We start from the raw sequence: 25,500 nt of genomic DNA on the forward strand, positions 1-25,500 counted from the left end.
CTGTGTTTTTAATGATTACAAAGGTGTCATCCACATATCTGACCCAGGGTTTGGGTTGAATTTGCGATGAGACTGTTTGTTCTAATCTTTGCATTACCGTTTCTGCTATGAGTCCAGAGATGGGTGAGCCCATGGGTGTGCCGTTGATTTGTTCATATATTTGGTTGTTGAATGTGAAGTGTGTTGTGTGGCACAAGTCCAGTAGTTTAAGTATGCCGTCTTTGTTGATGGGTTCAACGTCCTGTTGTCTGTTATGTTTGTTCAGCAGGTTGGCTATTGTTTCTCTGGCTAGGGTTTTGTCGTTAGAGGTGAACAGTGCTGTTACATCGAATGAGACCATGGTTTCTTCCTTGTCTATGTGTATATTTCTGATGGTGTCCAAGAATTCCTGTGTTGACTGTATAGAGTGTCTGGATCCGCTGATCATGTGTTTCAGTTTCTGCTGTAGTTCTTTAGCCAGTTTGTGTGATGGTGTCCCTGGTAGTGATACTATGGGTCTGAGTGGGATGTCTGGTTTGTGCACTTTAGGTAGTCCATGGAATCTGGGGGTGTTGGTGCTTTCAGGTTTCATTCTTTGTCGGTCAAATCTGGTTATCTGTCCGTTTTTTTGTAGGTTCCTCAGTGTGTTGTTTATCCTATTGGTGAGCTGTGGGGTGGGGTTAAACTCCCTCTTTTGGTAGGTGTTGCGCTTTTTGGATGTAGTCTGCTTTGTCCAGGATGACCGTCATTCTGCCTTTGTCTGCTGGTAGTATGATTATGTTCTTATTGTTTCTTAGTGATTTTAGTGCTTCCCTCTCCTTGGTGTTGAGGTTATGTGTTTGTCTTTTCCTTGTTATCAGGCGTACGATACTTTGTCTCACTGTTTGTTGTGTCTCTTCTGTCAGTCCATTGTTTCTGAGTGTGCATTCTAGTGCTGCTAGGAAGTCTGCTGTCTTGGTGTCCCTGTGGTTGTAGATGAGTCCCTTGGCCAGTATTGTTCTTTCCGTGTCTGTGAGCTGTCTGTGGGAGAGGTTTCTAATCCAGGTGTGTGTTATGGTGTCCTCTCTGTTGTGTGTTAGTTTAGCCATTTTTATTTTAGTGCCGTTTTTTTGCGGTGTGTGGTCCTGTTCTGTCCTAAGGTGTCCTAAGGCCTGTTCTATGGTCCGGGTCCATTCCTGATTGGTTTTTGGCGCGCAATTTCTTGTCTGTATTTATGAAGTCTGTTGTGAGCGTCTGTAATCATTACCTGGATCATCCTGAATCTGTTCTGTCTGGCTGGCTGTGTCTCTGGCTTGTGGGTTGTTGACTGGTGGTCTGTATCTGACACATGGTGGAAGGATTTGACACATGGTAGAAGGACAAGCCAAACAGAGAACAGCCAGGGAATTCCTAGAGGCATGGCACTCATCCACAGATTCAATCAATAAGCACATCGATCTGGACCCAATATACCGACCACTGCAACGGACAGCTGGAACTGACAACCGGAAGCGGCAGATTCAAACCACTACAAATGCTGGAGGAAAGATCACAGAAGCGCTTCACAGGAGGCTCCCAAGCACTGAGGATGTCACCTAGACAGGGGACGAAACATCTGCAACACAAATTCCCAGCTTGGCGAACAGAACCATAACAACTAAAATAAATATTGAATTAAGTATTATTCAATATTCGTACAAGAAAAAAAATCCTATGTATAATAGTTTTATAAAATAGAATTGAAGTATTATTCAAAGGGATTAATAGTTTAATTAGCTCGCACCAGCATATTAAAAAAAAGTGCTGTCGTCATTGCCTCCAGGTATTTCAGACAATACCAAGGTCTAGACTGGATGTCACTTATGGCTGTAGGAGCTGATTCAGATCAATAACATTGGTTTGAGACTGACAGACCGATTTCTCTTCCTCTCCGCTGTGCTCATTTCTGCCATCTGGTCATTTCTCTTACCCTCAGCATTTTCCACTCTTCCTCATGCTAGGATCCAGGCACTCGGGCAGTAGAAAAGACTTCCCACGCAGCGACTCTGATCCCAATCAACTCCAGGCCTTGCAGATGTTCTTGTATCATGCCAAAAGCAAGCTCACCACTGAGCATGCAAACCATGCTTTGTGAGAACAGCAGCATTAGACCTCATGGAAAAAAATTGAAAGGGTTTGTGCAGATTACAGAAAATCTTCTATGTTAACAGCTGTCTAATAGAAACTGCATATATCTGAAACAGGCTGTACACCAGATATAATCGAAGCCATTTAGTCTTGACACGGCACATTAATTGTTTATAGAAAAGTACAAAAAAAACACAACCACCACAGGCATGATTCAATAAAAGATAATTTAATTCCAAAATTGAATTCTGTAACAGCAAGTTTTTTTTTTTTAAAAACATAATGGAATGTAGAAGTGGTATTACATCCATGCTGCCCAAATCCTCCCGTTGCGACAGACTTTAATCCTTATTTTGACTTTATTTTTCTCAATTCACTCATTGTTAAACCATGCATTAATATAAAATAAATATGCTGTAACATCTGACAAAATGAAGTACCCTGTAACCTAACTGGTGAAGGCTTATTAATGCATAAACATTAAGTCACACTTACTGTGTGGTCCAAGATTCACTTTTTGGCCTGTGCAAAACTAGCCGATCTCAGCCAAGGTCAGTTGGGGTCTTATGTTAAGGTACCCGGTAACAACAAAAGACATGGAAAAAAAAACCGGGATTCCTATCTCCCTATGATGCCAGCTGCAAAACATGCATGTGGTCATAAACAACAAACGGGTTCATTTTGGACATGACATAGCAAAACAGCTTGCAGAAACACCATCCAAAATCACATAAAGAACGGTCATTTAATAGCTAAAGGAGGGCAACTGCTGATCATAACACTAAACTAACACTTTCAAGAGGATAGATATAAGTAAGAAATTTGACAATTGAATTTGCATTACACCTGGAATGTGCAAGTGTATGCCCAAATCACCTGGTTACTGGTTACATTAATTCTGGGTTCACTGCACATGGCAATGAAAGTTGGAAATTCCATGTAGACATTGCCCTTAAAATGGCATGGGAGGCATAGATATAATAACTACCTTAAAGTCAGAAAATTTATGTCTTTGATCCCAGATCATGTGTTGGAATTGAGGAAGCTCTTCTGGATTGAGTAGTTTGGAGAAGGTTCCTTCATTTATACGGAACAGCAGGTGCTACTATGGGCCGAAGTCAGTCTCTCACAAGTGCAATGACTCCGCTCGAAGTCTGCAGCTGCTCTAGCTGCATTGAAATACTGTAAAACTGATTGGCTCCTGGTGATAACAGTTTCCGTTTATTTGGCCTTTAATGTAATAAAACATCCCAAAGTATTTCACAGAGAACATAAAACAAAAGATGATACCAAGTTACATTTGAGGTGCCTGGGCAGATGACCAAAAGCACTGTAAAAGAGGTAGGTAAAAACAAAAGCTACTGAACATCTATATATATAAAAAAGAGAATAAGCTAAAGACTCAACGGGTTTACCAGTATCGAAGGCATAGGTGTGGAGAGAGACAGACAGACAGACAAAGATTTACCATTGAACCCTGTACAATTTTTGTTTGGAACTCCAAAGAACAACAGGCCTGCTGAGTCTCTCCAGTCTGCTGTATCTATTGTATAAAACTATTATACATAGGATTTTTTTTCTTGTACGAATATGAGGAGAATTACTGGAAAAGCTTCACAGAAAATAAACAGATTTACAATATTACAGCTATCATCCCTTGACAAATGAGACAATACATTAGTAAATACATGCTAAAAATGCTGAGGTGGGTTAATTGGCAATTAGCCATCTCAGTCACAACTTGCTTTTGCTAGTTGCTGGCTTCACATAAAATACTCCCTCTTGAGCACAAGAAACTGCTAAGACTCCATTCTGCTTCCATAGGCGACCTTGTACCAGACCTCTGCAGTCACCTACAGACAAAGTAAGATCATGAGCTATACCGAAGTAACCTGGTGCAACTGTTATTAGAATGTCAAGCAGCAAAAGACAAATTCCTCTATCTCTTTACCATCCTATACTCTCTCAGAGGAAGCCCAGGAGGTCGCAAAGTATGGAATTTGTGTATCTATTTCAATTGACATTTTTTGTTGCTACGTACCACACTATTTTATACTCTATCCCATTTTCCTTTGCAATGTGTCACTGACTATCAGAGATTAGGACAGGCCTCCATGTGAATGTCTCCATATATTTGCCCTTGGGACAAAAGCTGAAAAGCACAGCCACATCCACACCGAACAGCAAATGGGAAGGGTAAATACCTATTTCCAAGGATCAATTGCTAGGAGAAGCTCAGCCTTCAGTCTGTGTGGCAAAGGAAGCATCTGGCCTCTGTCTAGCACTTGTCTCAGCTAGATAACCTCCTACCACTGCACTGCAACAAAATGTTGCCATCACTAATGTCATTGCTGAGCATCCATTTTTGCAGCCGCACTCCTTCCCACCATTGCTACACTCATTGCCACCCCTTAATGCCTATCTTGACACTTCATTCAGATCATAGGTCAAAGACTCAAGGACCGGATGCAAGACAGTGAGATGCAATGCAAATGGGGTGGCGAGCAAAACACCATGTGAAGCAGAATGTGGTAGCAATCAATCAGCATACAAAGCAAATTCAAAACCTCACATTGATGGCAACAATTCAAATAGTTTTTTTTTGAAAAATGGATGTTGATAGAACTGTAGGTGAGATTACAAACTAGTAATGTGGGTAATTGAAGCAGTTTTTGTCAAATAGACATTCCTGCTGCACCCCTCCCTCTCCCTATTCGCCCCACACTAACCTGCCTACATTCTCCATATCCCCCCCACACACCNNNNCCCTCCTGCCCCCTTCCGCTCCTGCGCCCCTACCCGCCACATTCCTTACCAATCCAAACCCCACACTCCCCTCGCTCTCGCACTGTCTCTCCCCTGCAACCCCTCATCTCCATTCCTTCCTGCACATCGACAAGAACCCACATTTTCCTCCACTCTCCCCCAGCTTCAACCCATGCCCTCAAAGGTTAAAACGTCAGCAAATCCAGCCTTTCTTAATGGCATGGTTAAAGATGAAGTAGTAATCCTGTAAAGGAACTGAGTGTGCAAAGCTGGTTCCAAAACAGTAAAGTTGGTAATTTCTTGCAAATGTAAAGTGCATTCCCTGATATTTTACACCCACACCCAGATTATTTTGAAACACTTTAAATAGTTAACGAATCATTCCTGTTCAGTTCGGTGAAAATAAAATGATAAAATAAAATGTGTAAACTCACCAGACCAAGGACTCTCACATTCGTATAACATCCACTCATCAGACCGGAATGGGGCATGAAACCACATGGAATGGTCCAGGGATGCCATGAACTTTACCCTGTAGTTCATGTGAGGCAGTAATGCAGTTGCCAAGAAGGAATAGTCAGAAATGTATGCAGCAACACAACAATGCAACTTCATGTTCCCATCACCTGTTAAACAGTTAAAACTATGTACTTTTGTATCAGTAAGTTAGCTTCTTAGAAAGCATACAAAGCATGAACAGTTTGCACAGAATCTTTCACACCCCCACGGTACAGAACGACCAATTTTTTTTCAAATGCTTGTTCTGTCGGCAAATATGGAAGTCAATTTGCACAGTCCAATTCAACAATCAAGAAAAATGATCGTTAAGTTGTTACCCTGGTTTTAGTTGAGGGAAGAAAGTTGGCCAGAAGAGAACTCTTATGCTGCTCTACAAATGGATTTTTAACATTCACCTGAGCACCCTGATGATCAAGAGTAAACAGATGGGAGTGGTACATAGCCAGGTTAGATCTATCCTGCCTTTTGGATAACAAAGGATACAGGGACAATATTATTAAGTAGATGGCAGTGTTGTGGTTGTACTGGAACACTGTAGCTAAGGGGAGAGCAAATTCTGGTACTGAAGATCTATTGTCAGCATGTTACCACAGTCCACTGCTTTTGCAGTGTTCAGTGCATCCAACCCTTTCTTGAAATCATATGGAGTAAATCAGAATTGGTTGAAGACTGCCATTTACAATGCAGGGGACTACAGGAGAAAACAGAAGTGCACCACTCACTTGGCACTTTTGGCTGAAGATTGCTGCAAACGTTTATTTTTCGCACTTATGTACTGGGCTCTCCATCACCGAGGACAGGGATATTTGTGGAGCCATGTCCTGTGGTTAGTTAATTGTCTATCACTATCCACGATTGGTTTGGTAGGTCTGTTGGAACTGTCCACTCTATCTGACTGCTCATGCTGTTTGGCAGGCTAACAGACTTGCACTGTAGCCTTACTAGGTTGAATCGATTATTTTTAATAAAATGACTTGTTTCTTCTACATGTGTTTGACTCCAATCGAGATTTTGCAGAAGTTTATTGGTTTCATTTTGAGTTCTGTTCATAGTGGATATTGGGTGATAGGTTCCCTCAGTAGTTATGAGCGAGCACAAAAGCAACTTTGAGGGTTAATGGATTATAGGCCTGACATTTATCATTAAAACATGACCCATTATCGCAGTCAACAGAGTGTGATGTTGCAGTCTGCTAGCATCCCACTTTGTCCATTTCTGTTGCTACTTTAGGGCTGTCTCTGAAGTGTATGGTCAGGATCTCTCCCTCACCCCTCTGCTCTCTCCAAAATACAAAACTATAGCCATAGGCGTTTTTTTTTTGGGAAGGAGGTGAGCCTGTGGTATCCCATCCCAATCTCTCACAACATCTTTATAAATGTCCAGCTCCAAGTCTCGAATCTCATTTAAAAAGGAAGTAGCTCCATCAGTGTACCACTCCTTCACTATCTCAGTGACCAACCTGAATCTCTGGTTTGGGATTTGAGAAATGCTGTGTACATGAGGTGAGACAAATGATTCCAACCAGGCGATAACAAATCAGATACAGTCACTATAACTGTGCATCACAGAGGAATGCAAATTGATAGTTTCAACCTAATCATTAAAAGAAGAGGTCTTTTGACCCATGGCACCTATTCTAACTCTAAGGTGGAATTACTGCCACTCCTGTGTATTTCCCCACAGCCCATTTTTTGTGCCGTTCAAGCTTTAATCCAATTCTCTTTTCAAAGCTATTGTTACAGGGTCTGCATCCACAAACCTTACGAGGAGTACAAGTGTTTGAAACCATCTCAAAGTAAATCTGCTGAAAGCATTTCACATGCAAGTCAGTGTGCAAATCACCAGTGTGCTTTTCTGGAAATGAAAATAAAACCAGAAGCATTGATGCCTTGCCCATCTGATAGGATTTCTGAGAGCATCAATGTCTACAATGTTTAACATATCCCAGACATCTGTCACAAAACTTCCTGGAGCTAATTGTTCCTAACACATCACAACACAATGCATATTCTGGTTGGACAATTTTGTCTCAAAGGAAAAGAGGACCTTTATCCCTTCCTCTTTTCTACTTATATTTTGTTTTTTCATGCAACAGACTTGTTTATATTTAAAACCGCTTTAGTGTAATTTCAATTCCAAAAGATAAAGATTTCACAAATACTGTTTTGTTTTCTATTCACTTACGAGACATAGCTGAGCCAGCATGTGTGCTGAGCTTTAAGAAACAGTTTTATTCAACTTGTAAAGGTTTTTACAGATACAAATCTCCAGGTTTTTGCTGCTATCTGCCCTTTAAAATTGTACAATTTAGTTTGTGTTGCCTCTCCCAATGCTTTCTAGCAAAATGTATCACTTTGCAATCTCTGCAAAAATCTGTGTCATCCTGTCATCTACTATGGATTTTCAATGTTCTGTTCCATTTTGCAACCTTTGAAATTATCTCCAAGCTCATGTTATTAATAGAGATCAAAATGAACAATGATTCCAGTACCAACTCGGATGAGCATTACAATGTACTTCCTTTGAAGCTGAAAAATAACCGATTGCAATTGCAATTGCAAAGATGTTGCTGGGATTGGATGGCTTGAGCTATAGGAACAGGCTGAATAGGCTGGGCCTATTTTCCCTGGAGCATTGGAGGCTTAAGGGTGACCTTCATACAGGTTTAAAAAATTATCAGGGGCATGGATAGGGTGAATAGCCAAGATATTTTCCTCAGGGTAGGAGAGTTCAAAACTAGAGGGAATAGGTTTAAGGTGAGAGAGAAAAGATTTAAAAGGGACCTAAGGGGCAACATTTTCACACAGAGGTTGCTGCATGTATGGAATGAGCTGCCAGAGGAAGTAGTGGAGGCTGATACAACTACAACATTTAAAATGCATCTGGATAGGTACATGAATGGGGAAGGTTTAGAACGATCTCAACCAAAAGCTGGCATTGGAGGCGGAGGGGTGTAAAATTATGAGGGGCAAGAATAGGGTGAGTAGTAAGGTCTTTTTTCCAGGGTAAGGGTGTCCAAAACTAGATGACACAGATTTAAAATTGGAAAGTGTCCCAAGGGGCCACTTTTTGCACGCAGAGGGTGTTGCATGTATGGAGCAAGCTACTACAGGAAGGAAGTGGTGGAGGCTGGTACAACATTCAAAAAGCATCTGGATGGGTACATGAAAAGGAAGTGTTTAGATAGAAAGGGACCAAATGCTGGCAAATGGGACTAGATCAATTTAGGACATCTGGTCAGCAGGGAGGAGTTGGACCAACAGGTCTAATTTCTTGCTGTACAACTATAACCTGCATTCTGTTTCCTAATCAATTCTGCATCCATTCCTTGAATATTTCTTTAATTGCATGAGTGTTCTTTTGTCAATACCATGCGATTATTTATTGCATTAATCAAAAAAAACCTGGCTAAGTTCATAAACTTACATCAAGCTGTTCTATCCAGTGCACTAGAGTTACAGTACTTTCTTTGCACAAGCATTCACCAGTAAGACAATAGCACCCCCTCTTGGCAAAATCCATCCTGAAATTATCTCTCAGCATTGTACAGTATAAATTTAGATTTATCATTGTCACAGGTAGATTTCATCGCACCCTTTCCACAAACAAGGAAGTCAAATATCTTTTGATAAAGTCCCCCACAAGGGACTGGTTAAAAAACAACTAAAAGCTCATGGGATAGGAGATAATACACCAGCATAGATTAACAATGGGTTAATAGATGGAGGGGTGGAAGAATAGTAGAAATACTCCCATTGGAAGCCTGTGACTGGGGTTACTGCAAGGATGAGTACTTGGGCCCCTACTGTTCACAACATATTTCAATTACTTGGAGTTGGGGACTAGATATATTGTGAACATGATACAAAACAATTCAGGAGAATTTGGGCAGGCTTAGAAACTTGGGAAGAACATGGCTAGTGGAATATAATGCACAAAAAAATGAGATTATCCAGTTTAATGTGAGAAAAACAATGGTAAAAAGTTGGAAAGTGTAGATATGTCAAGGGACCCAAGTTTCCTCATCAATAAAGTTAACGAAAGCTAACATAGAAGTGCAGCAGGCTATTAGGAAGGCAATGGAATATTAGCCGTTATTGAAAGAGGATATGAGTACTGTATTGAATCTTGCCTTAATTTTATAGTAGCTTAGTTAATCCACATCTGGAGTACAATGTGCAGTTTTAGTTTCCTTATCTCAAATAAGATATCATTGCCATTGAGGGAGTGCATAAAGGTTTACCAAACTTGTTCCTGGATGGTAAGAGAGAATTTGAGCAAACTGGGCCCGTATTCTGTAGCGTTTTTGAAAAAAAAAGTGGATGATCTCACTGAAACCTATCAAATATTTTGAAGGGGTAGATACAGGCAATGTTTCCCCTGGTTCTAGAACCACAGACAACAATATAAAAAGGGAATTCCACAGATCTGAGAGACAGGCAGAGCCTAATGATAAAAATGCCTCATGAACAAGCAATATGAATTGCCAGAGGGGCAAAAGTCTCAGAAGTAATTTGGATATTGAACTGCATAACTGCACTTTGCGCTTTGGTTCAACAAAAATGGTCTACAGAAACAGTGGAAATACTGAGTCAAGACATTGAATCTAGTGACAGAGTCAAGACAGCGAGATGCACTGCACGGAAACAGACTCATCGGTCCAACTCGATCATGCCGACCAGATATCCCAATCTAGTCCCATTTGCCAGCATTTGCCCCATATCCCTCGAAACCCTCCTATTCATATACCCATCCAGATGCCTTTTAAATGTTGCAATTGTACCAGCCTCCACCAATTCCTCTGGCAGCTCATTCCATACACTCACCACTGTGTGTGTGAAAAAGTCCCTTTTATATCTTTCCCCTCTCACCCTGAACCTATGCCCTCTAAGTTCTGGACTCCTACACCCCAGGGAAAAGAATTTGTCTATTTACCCTACCCATGCCCCTCATGATTTTATAAACCTCAATAAGGTCACCCCTCAGCCTCCAACTCTCCAAGGAAAACAGCTTCAGCCTATTCAATCTCTCCCTATAGCGCAAATCTACCAATCCTGGCAACATCCTTGTAAATCTTTTCTTAACCCTTTCAAGTTTCACAACATCCATCTGATAGGAAAGAGACCAGAATTGCACACAATTTTCCAAAAGTGGCCGAACAAATGTCCTGTAGAGGTGCAACATGACCGCTCAACTCCTACACTCAATGTTCTGACCAATAAACCATACCAAATGCCTTCTTCACTATCCTATCTACCTGCGACTCTACTTTGAAGGAACTATGAACTTGCACTCAAGATCTCTCTCTTATTATACACTCCCTCGGACCTTACCATATTGTGAATAGGGCTTGCTCTGATTTGCTTTTCCAAACTGCAGCACCTCACATTTATTAAACTCCATATGCCACTCCTCAGCCCACTGGCCTACCTGATCAAGATTCCATTGTAATCTGAAGTAACCTTCTTCGCTATCCAGTACACCTCCAATTTTGGTGTCATCTGCAAACTTACTAACCATACCTCCTACATTCACATCCAAATATTTTATACAAATAATGAAAAATAGTGGAACCAACACCAATCCTTGTGGCACTCCACTAGTCACAGGCCTCCAGTCTGAAAAGCAACCTTCCATTACCACACTCTATCTTCTACCTTCGAGCCAGTTCTGTAACCAAATGACTATTTCTCCCTGTATTCCATGAGACCTAACCTTGCTAACCAACCTTTCCTTTCACCCTAACAGGAATATACGGTTTCTGGGCTCTTGTAATCTCATTTCTGAAGGTTTCCCATTTTCCAGCTGTCCCTTTACCTGTGAAAATCTGCCCTCAATCAGCTTTTGATAATGTCAAAATTAATCTTACTCCAATTTACAACTTCAACTTATAGATCCAGTTTATCCTTTTCCATCACTATTTTAAAACTAATAGAATTATGGTTGCTGGCCCCAAAGTGCCCCCCCCCCCACTGACACCTGTCACCTGCCCTGCCTTATTTCCCAAGAGTAGGTCAAGTTTTGTACCTTCTGTCATAGGTACATCCACATACTGAATCCGAAAAAATTATTGTACACACCTAACAAATTACTCTCCATCTCAACCCTTAACATTATGACAGTCTATGTTTGGAAAGTTAAAACCCCCTACAAGAACTACTCTATTATTCTTACAGATGGCTGAGATCTCCTTGCAAATGTGTTTCTCAATTTCCCTCTTATTGGGGGGGGGGGCTACAATACAATCCCAATAAGGTGATCATCCCTTTCTTATTTCTCAGTTTCATCCAAATATCCAAATAACTTCCCTGCATGTAGTTCTGGAAATATCCTCCCCAAGTACAGCTGTAATGCTATCCCTGATCAAAAATGCCACTCCTCCTACTCTCTTGCCTCCCTTTCTCTTCTGCCTCTAGCATTTGTATCCTGGAACATTAAGCTGCCAATCCTGTCCATCCCTGAACCATATTTCTGTAATTGCTATGATATCCCAATCCCATGTTCCGAGCCATGCCCTGAGTTCATCTATCTTCCCTTTTAGGCCTCTTGTATTGAAGTAAATGCAGTTTAATTTATCAATCAATTTGTCCATGCCTGCCCTGACTGTTTGACTTGCTTCTTTTCTCAACTGTACCAGTCTCAAATTGATATCTTTCCTCAGTATCTCCCTGGGTACCAGCTACCCCCACCACACCTTATCAGTTTAAATCCTCCAGAGCAGCTCCAAAAAATCTCCCTGCAGTATATTAGTCCCCATCCAATTCAGGTGCAATCCATCCTTCTTGCACAGGTCAGTTCTACCCCAGAAGAGATTCCAATGATCCAAAAAATGTGAACCCTTCCCCCATGCACCAGTTCCTCAGCCAAGCATTCATCTACTCTATTCTCCTATTCCTACCCTCACTAGCTGGTAGCACTGGGAGTAATCCAGATATTACTATCCTCGAGGACCTCTTTTTTAAATTCCTGCCTAACTCGCTATATTCTCCCTTCAGAATCTCATCCTTTTTACCTTCCTATTTCATTGGCTCCAATGTGTGCAATGACCTCCAGCTGGTCCCTCTCCCCTCTGAGAACATTATGCCCCCTCTCTGAGACATCCTTGATCCTGGCACCACAGGCAACACATCATTCTGGATTTTTTGTTGCTGGTCACCGAAATGTCTGTTTGTGCCTCGGACTAGAGAGTCCCCTAATACACTTGATCTCTTGGAACCTGATGTACTCCTTATTGCATTAGAGCCTGTCTTGATAACAGAAACCTGGCCGTCTGTGCTACATTCCCAAGAGTCCATCACCCCCTACATTTTCCAAAATGGCATACTTGTTTGAAATCGGGATAGCTACAGAAGACTCCTGCACTACCTGCCTACCTCTCCTACCTTTCCTGGAGTTAACCTATCTATCTTACTGTACCTGTGGCTTTTCTCCCTTCCTATAATTGAAATCCATCACACCCCCTTGCTCTTGTAAATTCCTCACTATCTCTAATTGTCATTCCAACCAATCCATTCGATCTGATAGGATTCACAACCAAAGACATTTATTGCAGATACAAACCTCAGTAACACGTAAATTCTCTCTCAACTCCCACATCAGACAAGAAGAGCATACCACTCTACTAAAGACCATCTTTACTCCTTCACAATCTACTGTTCCAGGCTAACTTAATACTTATGACTTACATTTTTAAAATGTAATAATGAGACAGATCTCAATAAAACATAATCAATAAAGAACACATTCCACTCAATGTTGTGGATTTACAACAAGGCTACACTTAAAATTATGCATTTATTTGTTTCTTTCCCATGATCTCTCCCAAACAAATTCCTCCAAGATCAGTTGTGAATTGGAGTGCATCTGGACAAATTTAAAAATGTCCAGAGATACGTGAATTCAAACAGCAAAGGCAGTAACTGCGCAGAATCACTACTGTGTCATCCTTCTTTCTCTCTCTCTCGCCTTGACTGACCATGTGCTGCCTATTGTCTGCCCTTCTCCCTTTTAAAAGTGCCATTTTGACTTTTTTTTTCCCCAACGGTGCAAAACAATGCAACAACAATATAAAACACGAATTGCTCCTCCTGGAATTCAAGGAAATCACCTCCAACACTAAAATACTTCAAAAAAGGAGCAGCTCTTTACAGCCACAAATTTTTACCATCCTCCATCTTGGATTCACAATTAGCCAAAATATTGGTTTACAAAGAAAGAAACTTCTACGTAGATGTACAGAGGTAATTCTCAAACTTGAGCAAGACATTTTCCATATAATAGTTGAAGTAGATCAGTGATGTGAAGCAGAATCATTTACAATGAGACAATAGGTTTGTCAGAGTTATAATTAAGTCACGGATTGTGACTATATTCCATTTTTCATTGCTGTATACCTTTTATGGGAATACATATACCGAGTCATGCTCTGCCTCATTGTTGATGATTTTTGTTAACTGCACCTCATGATACAGTGAAAAGCATCACACAAACTCAACATCTGATTTTTGCTCAAATTCGGTGCAGATTTTTTTTACAAACAGCCTGAATATAAGCGTATTTTAAAAGAAAAAGAAGTCCATTTTACCCTTCCAACTCACGCATGCAGAAAAAAGTAAATTTTGAATCCTACCTATGTAGCCACGTGCTCGTACCCAAAACCTTTGTACAGGCTCTGTGGGTACACGTCTATAGTAATCTGGTGGATTTATGGGTTTGATTTCAATTGGAACCTCTTCAGCTAACATTTTCGTCAGACCCATTTTATAATTCTCTGTTAAATCTGGATCTCTACAAAATAAGGAAAACAAAACAAAGTAAAATAAAAATGTGGAACAATGCAATCACAAGATATTCCTGAAATAGATCAGGAACATAATGCAAAGCCAATCAATTTGCACTGCTTTTATCAAATAAAATCTACAAAATGCCCATCTATTGACAGTAGAGCAGCACAATATTTAGCTCACCACATCAATATTCAATGGTGCTGGCCCTGATTCAGTAGTAGCATCTTCACGTCAGAAAATGACATGATTCAAACCTAAATCTAGAAAGATAAGCATCTAACCTATGCTAATAGTTCAGTGCAGCACTGAGTGATGTTCTGCCAGTTGGAGATTTTCCTGATCAATGTGAAATCGAAGTCTACTTTGTTCTCTCAGGATGTGTCAATTTTTGAAATGCAAGCCATTCTCCTAATGGGCTTCCAACAAACGCTAGTCCTATACCAAGAATCTGAAAATCCCATCATTTATTTTATTGTTGCTTTTTGCATTGAGAAAACAACAACTTGTCATACATTTCCAGTGTCTCAAAACACTGAGGAGTGACAGACGGAGTTTAATTTAGATAAATGCAAAGTGCTGCACTTTGGAAAAGGAAATCTTAGCAGGAAGACGTTTGGTATACTTTCCTATATTGGTCAGAGTACTGAGTACAGGAGTTGGGAGGTCATGTTGCAACTGTACAGGACATTGGTTCGGCCACTGTTGGAATATTGTGTGCAATTCTGGTCTCCTTCCTATCGGAAAGATGTTGTGAAACTTGAAAGGGTTCAGAAAAGATTTGAGGAGAAAGTGAGGTCTGCAGATGCTGGAGATCAAAGTTGAAACTTTATTGCTGGAACAGCACAGCAGGTCAGGCAGCATCCAGGGAACAGGAGATTCGACGTTTCGGGCACAGGCCCTTCTCCATAGCCTACTTATAATGACCCAAAAGTGCCCTGGCAGTTAGCTGTAGGAAAGTGTAATTGAGGCTAAATGAATAGTGAAATTGGAAGTGTTGGAAGAGGGTAAGAAAGGCAAAGCTGAGAACAGAAAGCCTAGATTGGAGAGTAGGAGTGACAGAAGAACAAATCAGATAAATTAGTGGGAGAAATTGTGGAATCTAGATGACTTTTAACATGGCGCATTGAGGCCTTTTCGATTCAATTTTATCTTTTCTGGTTCTGAGCAACACTGGCAACTTAATTCTAATTAATGCTAAATGTGAAAATAATGCTCAAGGAAAATGCGACTCACGACCGTACACCACTAAAATCTAATTATAATTTCATTTGGGCAGATATCCAGGGTTTAATAGAAATTACATCAGAAAGTTGGAACACTTGATAATATTATCAGGGACAGCTTATAGCAAAGTCCTGCTTTATTTTTCATATTGATTCTGAATTTGTCTACAATAACAACTGAATATTGGACACTATTCAAAGGGAAATTATGGTTCAGTCTTTCTAAGAGATCAACTGATGGAATAGTTGAAAACTACACGTCTGTCTTAATTCCAAGAATTCAAGAGAGAGGCAGAGAGCTTCTTCAAGGAAGGCATCCTTGTAAGAGGATTCGCAGTAGGTTGAAATCTTCCACCTATCACATTTCCAACGCCCCTCCTCCAAGTCCCTCCTCCCTACCTTTTATCTTCTCCTGCTGAACACTCTCTGCTCATTCCTGAGGAAGGGCCTGTGTCCGAAACGTCGAATCTCCTGTTCCCTGGATGCTGCCTGACCTGCTGTGCTGTTCCACCAATAAAATTTCAACTCAGAAAAGATTTACAAGGATGTTGCCAGGGTTGGAGGATTTGAACTATAGGGAGAGGGTGAATAGGCTAGGGCTGTTTTCCCTGGAGCGTTGAATGCTGAGGGGTGACCTTATAGAGGTTTATAAAATCATGAGGGGCAAGGATAGGATAAATAGATAAAGTCTTTTCCCTGGGGTGGGAAGTCAAGAACTAGAGGGCATAGGTTTTGGGTGAGAGGGGAAAGATATAAAAGAGACGTAAGGGGCAACCTTTTCACTCAGAAGGTGGTACGTGTATGGAATGAGCTGCCAGAGGAAATGGTGGAGGCTGGTACAACTGCAACATTTAAGAGGCATCTGGATGGGTATATGAATAGGAAGGTCTGGAGGGATATGGGCCAGGTGCTGGCAGGTGGGACAAGCTTGGGTTGGGATATCTGTCGGCATAGATGGGTTGGACCGAAGTGTCTGTTTCCGTGCTGTATATCTCTATGACTCTATAGCTCGTACACTTAATGATAAGGTCCGAGGGAATGTTGCTGAACAGAGACACCTTGGAGTGTAGGTTCATAATTCCTTGAAAATGGAGTCGCAGGTAGGTATGATAGTGAAGGCAGCGGTTGGTATGCTTTCCTTTATTGGTCACAGTACTGAGTATAGGAGTTGGGAGATCACGTTGCAACTGTATAGGACATTGATTATGTCACTTTTGGAATATTGCATGCAATTCTGGACTCTGTCCTGTCAGAAAGATGTTGTGAAACTTGAAAAGGCTCAAAAAAGATTTACAAGGATGTTGCCATGATTGGAGGATTTGAACTATAGGTAGAGGTTGAATAGGCTGAAGCTGTTTTCCCTGGAGCACCGGAGGCTGAGGGGTGGCCTTATAGAGGTTTGTAAAATCATGAGGGGCATGGATAGGATGAGTATACAAAGTCTTTTCCCTGGGGTGTGGGAGTCCAGAACTAGAGGGATTAGGTTTAGGGTGAGAGGGGAAAAATATAAAAGGGAGCTAAGGGGCAACGTTTTCACATACAGGGTGATGCGTGTATGGAATGAGCTACCAGAGGAAGTGGTGGAGGCTGGTACAATTGCAACATTTAAAAGGCATTTGGATGGGTGTATGAATAGGAAGGATTGAGAGAGATATGGGCCAAATGCTGCCAAATGGGACTAGATTAGGTAAGGATATCTGGTTGGAATGAAAGAGTTGGACCAAAAGGTCTGCTGCCCTGCTGTACCCTCTCTGTGACTTCACACAGTGGTTTACACTGCAATGTAGTATTCATGTTTGTAAATAACTTTTATGAAATGTAAAAAAAAATATTTTTACAAAAGAAATTAAAATGCCTTCCTAACAACCACTGTCTAACTAAGGGCAGATATTTGCAGTAAACTGGCACTCTACATGAAAGTACAACTATCCCCTGTTTTAAAGAAAAACTACTTATTGGGATTGTATTATAGACCTCCTAATAGTCAGAGAGAAATTGAGAAACAAACTTGTAAGGAGATCTCAGCTATCTGTAAGGATAATAGGGTAGTTATGGTAGGGGATTTTAACTTTCCAAACATAAACTGGGACTGCCATATTGTTAAAGGTTTAGATGGAAAGGAATTTCTTAAATGCATACAATTTTCTGATTCAGTATGTGGATGTACCTACCAGAGAAGGTGCAAAACTTGACCTACTCTTGGGAAATAAGGCAGAGCAGGTGACTGAGGTGTCAGTGGGGGAGCACTTTGGGGCCAGCGACCATAATTCTATTCATTTTAAAATAGTGATGGAAAAGGATAGGCCAGATCTAAAAGTTGAAGTTCTAAATTGGAGAAAGGCCAATTATTTTTCACATACAGGGTGATGAGTGTATGGAACGAGCTACCAGAGGAAGTGGTAAAGGCTGGTACAATTGCAACATTTAAAAAGCATTTGGATTGGGCAATAGGTATTAGGCAAGAACTTTTGAAAGCTGATTGGAGGCAGATGTTCGCAGGTAAAGGGACGGCTGGAAAATGGGAAGCCTTCAGAAATGAGATAACAAGAATCCAGAGAAAGTATATTCCTGTCAGGGTGAAAGGGAAGGCTGGTAGGTATAGGGAATGCTGAATGACTAAAGAAATTGAGGGTTTGGTTAAGAAAAAGAAGGAAGCATATATCAGGTATCGACAGGACAGATTGAGTGAATCCTTAGAAGAAAGGATTAGAATAAAGGAAGTAGGAGTATACTTAAGAGGGAAATCAGGAGGGCAAAAAGGGGACATGAAATAGCTTTGGCAAATAGAATTAAGGAGAATTCAAAGGGTTTTTATAAATATATTCAGGACAAAAGGGTAATTAGGGAGAGAATAGGGCCCCTCAAAGATCAGCAAGTCAATCTATGCGTGGAGCCACAGAAAATGGGGGAGATACTAAATGAATATTTTGCATCAGTATTTACTGTGGAAAAGGATATGGAAGATATAGATTGTAGGGAAATAGATGGTGACATCTTGCAAAATATCCAGATTACAGAGGAGGAAATGCTGGATGTCTTGAAACGGTTAAAGGTGGATAAATCTCCAGGACCTGATCAGGTGTACTCGAGAACTCTGTGGGAAGTTAGAGAAGTGATTGCTGGGCCTCTTGCTGAGATATTTGTATCATCGATAGTCACAGGTGAGGTGCCGGAAGACTGGAGATTGGCAAACGTGGTGTCACAGTTTAAGAAGGGCAGTAAAGACAAGCCAGGGAACAATAGACCAGTGAGCCTGACCTCAGTGGTGGGCAAGTTGTTGGAGGGAATCCTGAGGGACAGGATGTACATGTATTTGGAAAGGCAAGGACTGATTAGGGATAGTCAACATGGCTTTGTGCGTGGGAAATCATGTCTCACAAACTTGATTGAGTTTTTTGAAGAAGTAACAAAGAAGATTGATGAGGGCAGAACAGTAGATGTGATCTGTATGAATTTCAGTAAGGCATTTGCTAAGGTTCCCTATGGGAGACTGATTAGCAAGATTAGGTCTCATGGAATACAGGGAGAACTAGCCATTTGGATACAGAACTGGCTCAAAGTTAGAAGACAGAGGGTGGTGGAGAGTCGTTTTTCAGACTGGAGGCCTGTGATCAGTGGAGTGACACAAGGATCGGTACTGGGTCCTCTACTTTTTGTCATTTACATAAATGATTTGGATGCGAGCATAAGAGGTACAGTTAGTAAGTTTGCAGATGACACCAAAATTGGAGGTGTAGTCGACAGCGAGGAGGGTTACCTCAGATTACAACAAGATCTTGACCAGATGGGCCAATGGGCTGAGAAGTGGCAGCTGGAGTTTAATTTAGACAAATATGAGATGCTGCATTTTGGGAAAGCAAATCTTAGCAGGATTTATACACTTAATAGTAAGGTCCTGGGGGTGTTGCTGAACAAAGAAACCTTGGAGTGCTGGTCCATAGCTTCATGAAAGTGGAGTCGCAGGTAGATAGGACAGTGAAGGCGGTGTTTGGTATGCTTTCCTTTATTGGTCAGAGTATTGAGTACAGGAGTTGGGAGGTCATGTTGCAGCTGTACAGGACATTGGTTAGGCCACTGTTGGAATATTGCGTGCAATTCTGGTCTCCTTCTCTCCGAAAGATATTGTGAAACTTGAAAGGGTTCAAAAAAGATTTACAAGGATGTTGCCAGGGTTGGAGGATTTGAGCTATAGGGAGAGGCTGAACAGGCTGGGGCTGTTTTCCCTGGAGCATCGGATGCTGAGGGGTGACCTTAATAGAGACCCAAGGGACAACTTTTTCATACAGAGGATGGTACGTGTATGGAATGAGCTGCCAGAGGATGTGGTGGAGGCCAGTACAATTGCAACATTTAAGAGGCATTTGGATGGGTATATGAATCGGAAGGGTTTTGAGGGATATGGGACGGTGCTGGCAGGTGGGACTAGATTGGGTTGGGATATCTGGTCAGGTTGGACCGAATGGTCTGTTTCCATGCTGTACATCTCTATGACTTTACGACTCGACTTTAGAACAGTTTTACATATAGATTAAGGTTTGAGAAGAGCTCGTAAAATGTTGTCTACCTAATATAAATTCTCCTTAAACCACTTTGCTTTGGAACATACAGTACAAAGCATATTATACATTTGACAGAATATTCTGGAGCAATAATGCATATGTCTGATCTCAATTCTAGTTAATTACTATACCTCAAGTATTTTTCAATGAGTTCCTCTTGGGTTAATACGTTTTCAGGGGCAGGAACCACCGGCATGGTAAACTGGTGCTGAATTGGGCTCTCCATTTTCTTCTGGAAAGAAGCCTGGCAAATTAGAATTGGGTGCCCATGCTGGATGGCTTTCACTGAACGGACAGAAAAGCTTTTACCGTCTCGAGTACGATCCACTCTGTACACAACTGGCACATCGGGATCACCTACAGTGAGATCAAATCACAATACTCTGAGGTACGGCCACCATCATTTGATGCATTAAAGTAAAATACAACTTGTTCAAAAATGTCAACCTTCTTGACATAACTGATTTTCACACTTGCAGATAGATTGTTCAGCAATCTATGACCCCAGTAAAAATAGTAAATGAGTGACCGTTTCAGAGAACATGTCAATTGTGAAATATTCATCGCCATCTGAAACCCTAGCCTGTTTTCCCCTTTCAGTTACCAATAGATTTGCTGAGCACTTCCAAAATCTGTTTCTATTTTAAACATGATGTTCAATATCAAAGTTTTCCTTGGCAAAATAGGGTATTATTTAATCATGAGATAACATTTCGACACCAGTCCCCCAAGGCTGCAAAGTGGTTAAAATGGTATTTTAGACTGGTCAAACAAGGATAGGACTTTCTATACCAGCACTGAAATGCTCAAGGCTCATTGCAGTTTTTCGGTACATAGGATTTTCAATGAATAACAGGTTCAATATAACCAACCTAAATGCTTTGATGAAAACTAGCACTTGTTGTGGATAGCACCTTTCAGGTGACTAACAACTTCAATCACTAAATAACATAGCTATCAAATGCCGAGCAAGTGTGGGGACATTTATATTTCCCCATCCAGTGTCTTATCTTGTAGTTTATATACAAATCCTAAACATTATTAAAAGGAAACTCAAAGTTGACACATTTCATCTTGCACGTAAGAAACACATTTGAAGAAAGAGATATCATTTTATACAACATGAGCATTTTGTCTGGAAGGGAGGAAAGGAAGAAAGGAAGAGAAATAGTGCTAGGGAATTTTTTAATTAGGGAAACAGATAGACATTTGTGGCCATTTATGCAACTCTAGGATGGAATGTTGCCTCTCTGGTCAAGGAAGCCACAGATTGGCTGCAGGATATTGGGGGGGGGGGGGGGGAGGGTTTGTCAGCCGGGCAGATGGGGTAGGGTTAATTTAGTCCTCCAATCAGAATTTAGGGAGCTTGGTTGAAAATTAGCAAGGCAGACCTCAAATGTAGTCATCTCTGAACCACCCCCAATATCATATGCAAGTGAATACAGAAATAGAACAATAAGTCAGATGAATGAGTGGTTAGAGAGATTATTCAAGAGGGTGAGCTTTACACTCCTGCAATACTGGGACCGGCTCTGGGGAAGATGGCACCTCTACAAGTCAAGTTGCTAACACCAGAACAGAACTGGGACTGAGTTCCTTGTGGTTCATTTTGCTAGCGCTTTGAGAAGGCTTTAACTTAACTTGACAGGAGTGTGGAAACCAAGAAAAAATATTCAAGAATACTAGAGTTCAGAAAACATTTGGAAAGTCAGATTACACCAGTAGAGAATTAATTGAAGTCAGAATAAGAACAGCACTTACAATGAGTTATCAGGTAACTTCTATAAGGAAAAACCTTTGGAACAGTCTTTTTCCCATTTCAGTCCACAATCAAAAATATTGGAATATGAATGTCACTGTAGAAGTGAACTAAAATGCAAACCTCTCTCTTCATGGCACCTACAGCACCAATATGCTCAACATTATTGTAGAAGATAACGTTTGTTTAAAAGATGTATACAGTGGAAATCTATATGCCTGTTCAAAAAGAATTTTCATATGAATGCAGCCAGTTAGATGGCTGAATTTCTGACCCAACATAAACTGTGACAAAAAAATTAAGCTTAAGAGGAAACAAAACTAATCAGCGCAAATATTTACATCTTACCTGCACGAACAAAGTAACAGTGCAACGAATGAGCAAAAACACTCTCAGGTACAGACATTGCAGCAGCTACCAGTGCTTGGCCAACAATCTGCCCACCAAATAACATGCGACTCCTCGGGATCCAGTGGTGTGTTCCTCTTTAAAAAAAAGGTATGCTAAGTATATGATTCAATCAGAATTTTAGGTATAAAATAACAAAAGAACTATTGGCTTTTGAAAAGATCATGGCATACTCACAGCTTACATTGCTCACCACAAACACATTTTGTGGTAACAAGGGTATTTCTACAAGCTACCATTTTTGTTTAAAATTGAGCTATTCAACCATAATTCAAATTGCATGAGACTTCAGGCCCAAACAATTTGATTCTCAGTCCAGTACAAAATTAAGCATAAAAAATCCATATCAACTTCATTTGTATTTCTCTTTACCAGATTCTTCACTTTCATTCACCACTGATTTTAATTTTGCTCAGCTTTTTTTTTAAAGTTAGTCTTATTTTTAATATCCATTATCATTCAAGACCTGACTTGACTTGTGCTTTTACTCATTTTCTTTTAATGTTTTAGATTCCCTACAGTATGGAAACAGGCCCTTCAACCGAACAAGTCCACACCGACCCATCCCCCTGCCCTGTATTTACCTCTGACTAATGCACCTAACATTATGGGCAATTTAGCATGACCAATTCACCTAACCTACACATCTTTGGACTGTCGGAAGAAACATACACAGACACTGGGAGAATGTGCAAACTCCATACAGATAGTCACATGAGGTCGGAATCAAACCCGGGTCCTTGGCGCTATGAGGCAGCTATGCTAACCACTGAGCCACCATGCTGCCCACGGTTTTGCTTTGGTCTAGAATACTGTTGGACCAAGTGACTTTTATGAATAATGGCAATTTTTAGCTGGTGTTCAACAATAATAAGCATCATAAATGTACCACCCAAAAGAGGACACTGGATGAAGATAATGTCAACCTTGAGTTGGTCTCCCACATCAATTACAATCATCATTCTGGCAACTGCTGCATTCCTTTAAACCCAATCAGGAATGTTGATGTCAGAGGGAAAATTTGAGGACTGACAAGTGCTTTGAAGATGGTTGTGCATTTCATGTAGTTTACATGAACTTCAGTAAGACTTTTGAAATAGTCTCATATGGCAGACTGGGGCTATAAATCCAAGAACCCACAGGACCCAGTACAATTTGGCAAATTGTTTCCTGCCAGTAAACCAATTTCATCCAGAGAATGATGATCAAAGGGTATTGTTATGATAGGAAGCCTGTGTGCTGTGGCATATCACAGTGTTTGGTGCTGAGTTCCTGGTGTTTCCAGTGTAGTGATCAGATTAGTGATCTAAATATGAACATAGATGGTATGATCAGCACATTCACAGATAACACAAAAATTGATGGTGTGAAAATAACAAGGAGGAAAGTCTTAGGCTCAGTTTATACAGACAGGCTGAATAATTGCAAATGGAATTTAATCATGAAGAAAAATGAGGTGATGCATTTTGGCAGAACTAACTATGCATGTTTAATTATACAGTATCAGGAGACCTTGGTATGCACATCCATGGACCACTGAAGGCAGATCAGGTGGTTAAGGCAGCATACAGGATACTTGTCTTTACACGTCAAGGCATTGAACTCAAGGATATTTTGATGGAGCTATAGAAACAATAGTTAGGCCAGAGCTGAAAAACTGGTCACCCAACAAGGTCAAGGATATGATTTTACCATAGGATGCAGAGGAGATTCATCAGGCTATTGCCTGGCTGGAATGATTCAGCTGTGGAGAGACGAAATAGGCTGGATTATTTTCTGAGACCAGAAGGCTGAGGAGGGTCCCCTGACTGAGGTGTACAAAGTTCTGTGGGGCTTAACAAGGGAGAGATCTTTCTCCTCAGCAGACGTGTCAATAACCAAGGGGTGCAATCCAGGGATAAGAAGCAAGAAGTTGAGAGAGATTTGAGGATTTTCACCCAGAGGATTGTTGTATGTCTGGAATTCACTGCCTGAAAGAGTGGTAGCCATGACATGGAGCTGCCAATATTGGACTGGGGTGGACAAAGTCAGAAATCACACAACACCAAATTATTATCCAACAGGTTTATTTGAAACCACAAGTTTTCAGAGCATAGTCCCTTCGTCAGGTAAAGTGAGGCAGTGGCATACTGAAAACAGAACTTATGGGCAGACAGTTCAAAAATTCATATAAATGGCTGAGTGGAGTGTCCAATAATAAGTCCCTGCGGTGACCAAGAATGTTAGGAGCTGTGAGTAAAGTGTCAATAGCTGAATAACAAAGGGATGGCCTATTATCTGATTAAATGGCTCAGGGTGATAATTATTTTAAAAAAAAAATGTGTTGCTGGAGACAAACCAAATGACTAGAATAACATGGAACAAAAACAGAAACTGCTGGAAAAGATCAGCAAGTCCAACAGTATCCGGGAAGAAAAACCAGAGGAAGGGTCACTGGACTCGAAACATCATTCTGATTCTTGGTAGAGGCAGGGACCCTCCATACATTTTAAAAACTACTGAGATGAGCGTTGGAAACGCCACCGCGTAAGAGGCAGTGTGGCCAAGAAGTACGGTCCACAAGCAGGAGGCTGGAAGAGCACGGCAGGCCAGGCAGTATCAGGAGGTGGAGGTCAACCACACCAGCTGGGAACACAACACACAGCCCCGGCCTACCTGTACAGGTCCACCTCCAGCCTCTCCAAGTTCAGGACACTCGTGACCAACACACTTTGTAAATCCGCACTGACAGGAGGCGAACCCCCGCCACCGGCGGGCACTACAACAGCACTCGAAGCCCCTCCGTCGCCCCGGTCCCCGCTCTCCACTCCCCCTGGAGCCTTGGCCGCCATTTCTTCCCTCTCCCCCCCCCCCCCCGGTGGAGTGACCAATCAGAACACGGCGCTGCAGAGTGACGGCGCTGTAAACAAATCAGGGTGTTGTTGTCGTCACAAAGCCTTCTTGCACCACCTCGTCAGAGGCTGGTTACGGGTTGGTGGGCGGGGCGAACATGGAGCTGTGACCCCGGGCTGACCCTGACACCAGCAAATGCTGCAGAAGCTGCAAGGATGAAATAAAACCAGAAATTGCTTGAGACTGGCAAGTTTTGCAGCATCTGTGGAGCCTTAGAGTCATGGAGGTGTACAGCATGGAAACAGACCCTTCGGTCCAACGTGTCCATGCTGACCAGATATCCCAACCCAATCTAGTCCCACCTGCCAGCACCTGGACCATATCCCTCCAAACCCTTCCTATTCATATATCCATCCAAATGCCTCTTAAGTGTTGCAATTGTACCAGCTTCCACCACCATCTGCATGAAAAAGTTGTCCCTTAGGTTTCTTTTATATCTTTCCCCTCTCACCATAAACCTATGCTTTCTAGTTCTGGACTCCCCAGCCCCAGGGAAAAGACTT

At 41.4% G+C, this 25,500-nt stretch overlaps 1 protein-coding gene across 1 annotated transcript; it reads right to left on the minus strand.

Annotated features, from left to right (window-relative positions):
* Positions 1-3,284: 3,284 nt before the first annotated feature.
* acot8 (acyl-CoA thioesterase 8) lies at positions 3,285-24,936 on the minus strand. Its single transcript, XM_043710162.1, has 6 exons — positions 24,761-24,936; positions 22,046-22,182; positions 20,070-20,295; positions 14,000-14,157; positions 5,286-5,477; positions 3,285-3,938 (listed from the first exon to the last, which is right to left on the minus strand). The coding sequence occupies exons 1-6, from the start codon at positions 24,934-24,936 to the stop codon at positions 3,820-3,822; spliced, it is 1,008 nt and encodes a 335-aa protein (XP_043566097.1). The 3' UTR covers positions 3,285-3,819.
* Between the last annotated feature and the right edge of the window lie 564 nt (positions 24,937-25,500).

Source organism: Chiloscyllium plagiosum, chromosome 20 (assembly GCF_004010195.1).
Source record: "Chiloscyllium plagiosum isolate BGI_BamShark_2017 chromosome 20, ASM401019v2, whole genome shotgun sequence".
Classification (NCBI taxonomy): Eukaryota; Metazoa; Chordata; class Chondrichthyes; order Orectolobiformes; family Hemiscylliidae; genus Chiloscyllium; species Chiloscyllium plagiosum.

Excerpts from the sequence above, each read along its gene's own strand:
- acot8 (XM_043710162.1), bottom strand. The coding sequence starts at position 24,936 with ATGGCGGCCAAGGCTCCAGGGGGAGTGGAGAGCGGGGACCGGGGCGAC. Across the intron at positions 5,478-13,999 it reads ACGAGCACGTGGCTACATAG|GTGATGGGAACATGAAGTTG; the intron begins GTAGGATTCAAA and ends ACTGTTTAACAG. Across the intron at positions 3,939-5,285 it reads ATGTGAGAGTCCTTGGTCTG|GTGACTGCAGAGGTCTGGTA; the intron begins GTGAGTTTACAC and ends CTTTGTCTGTAG.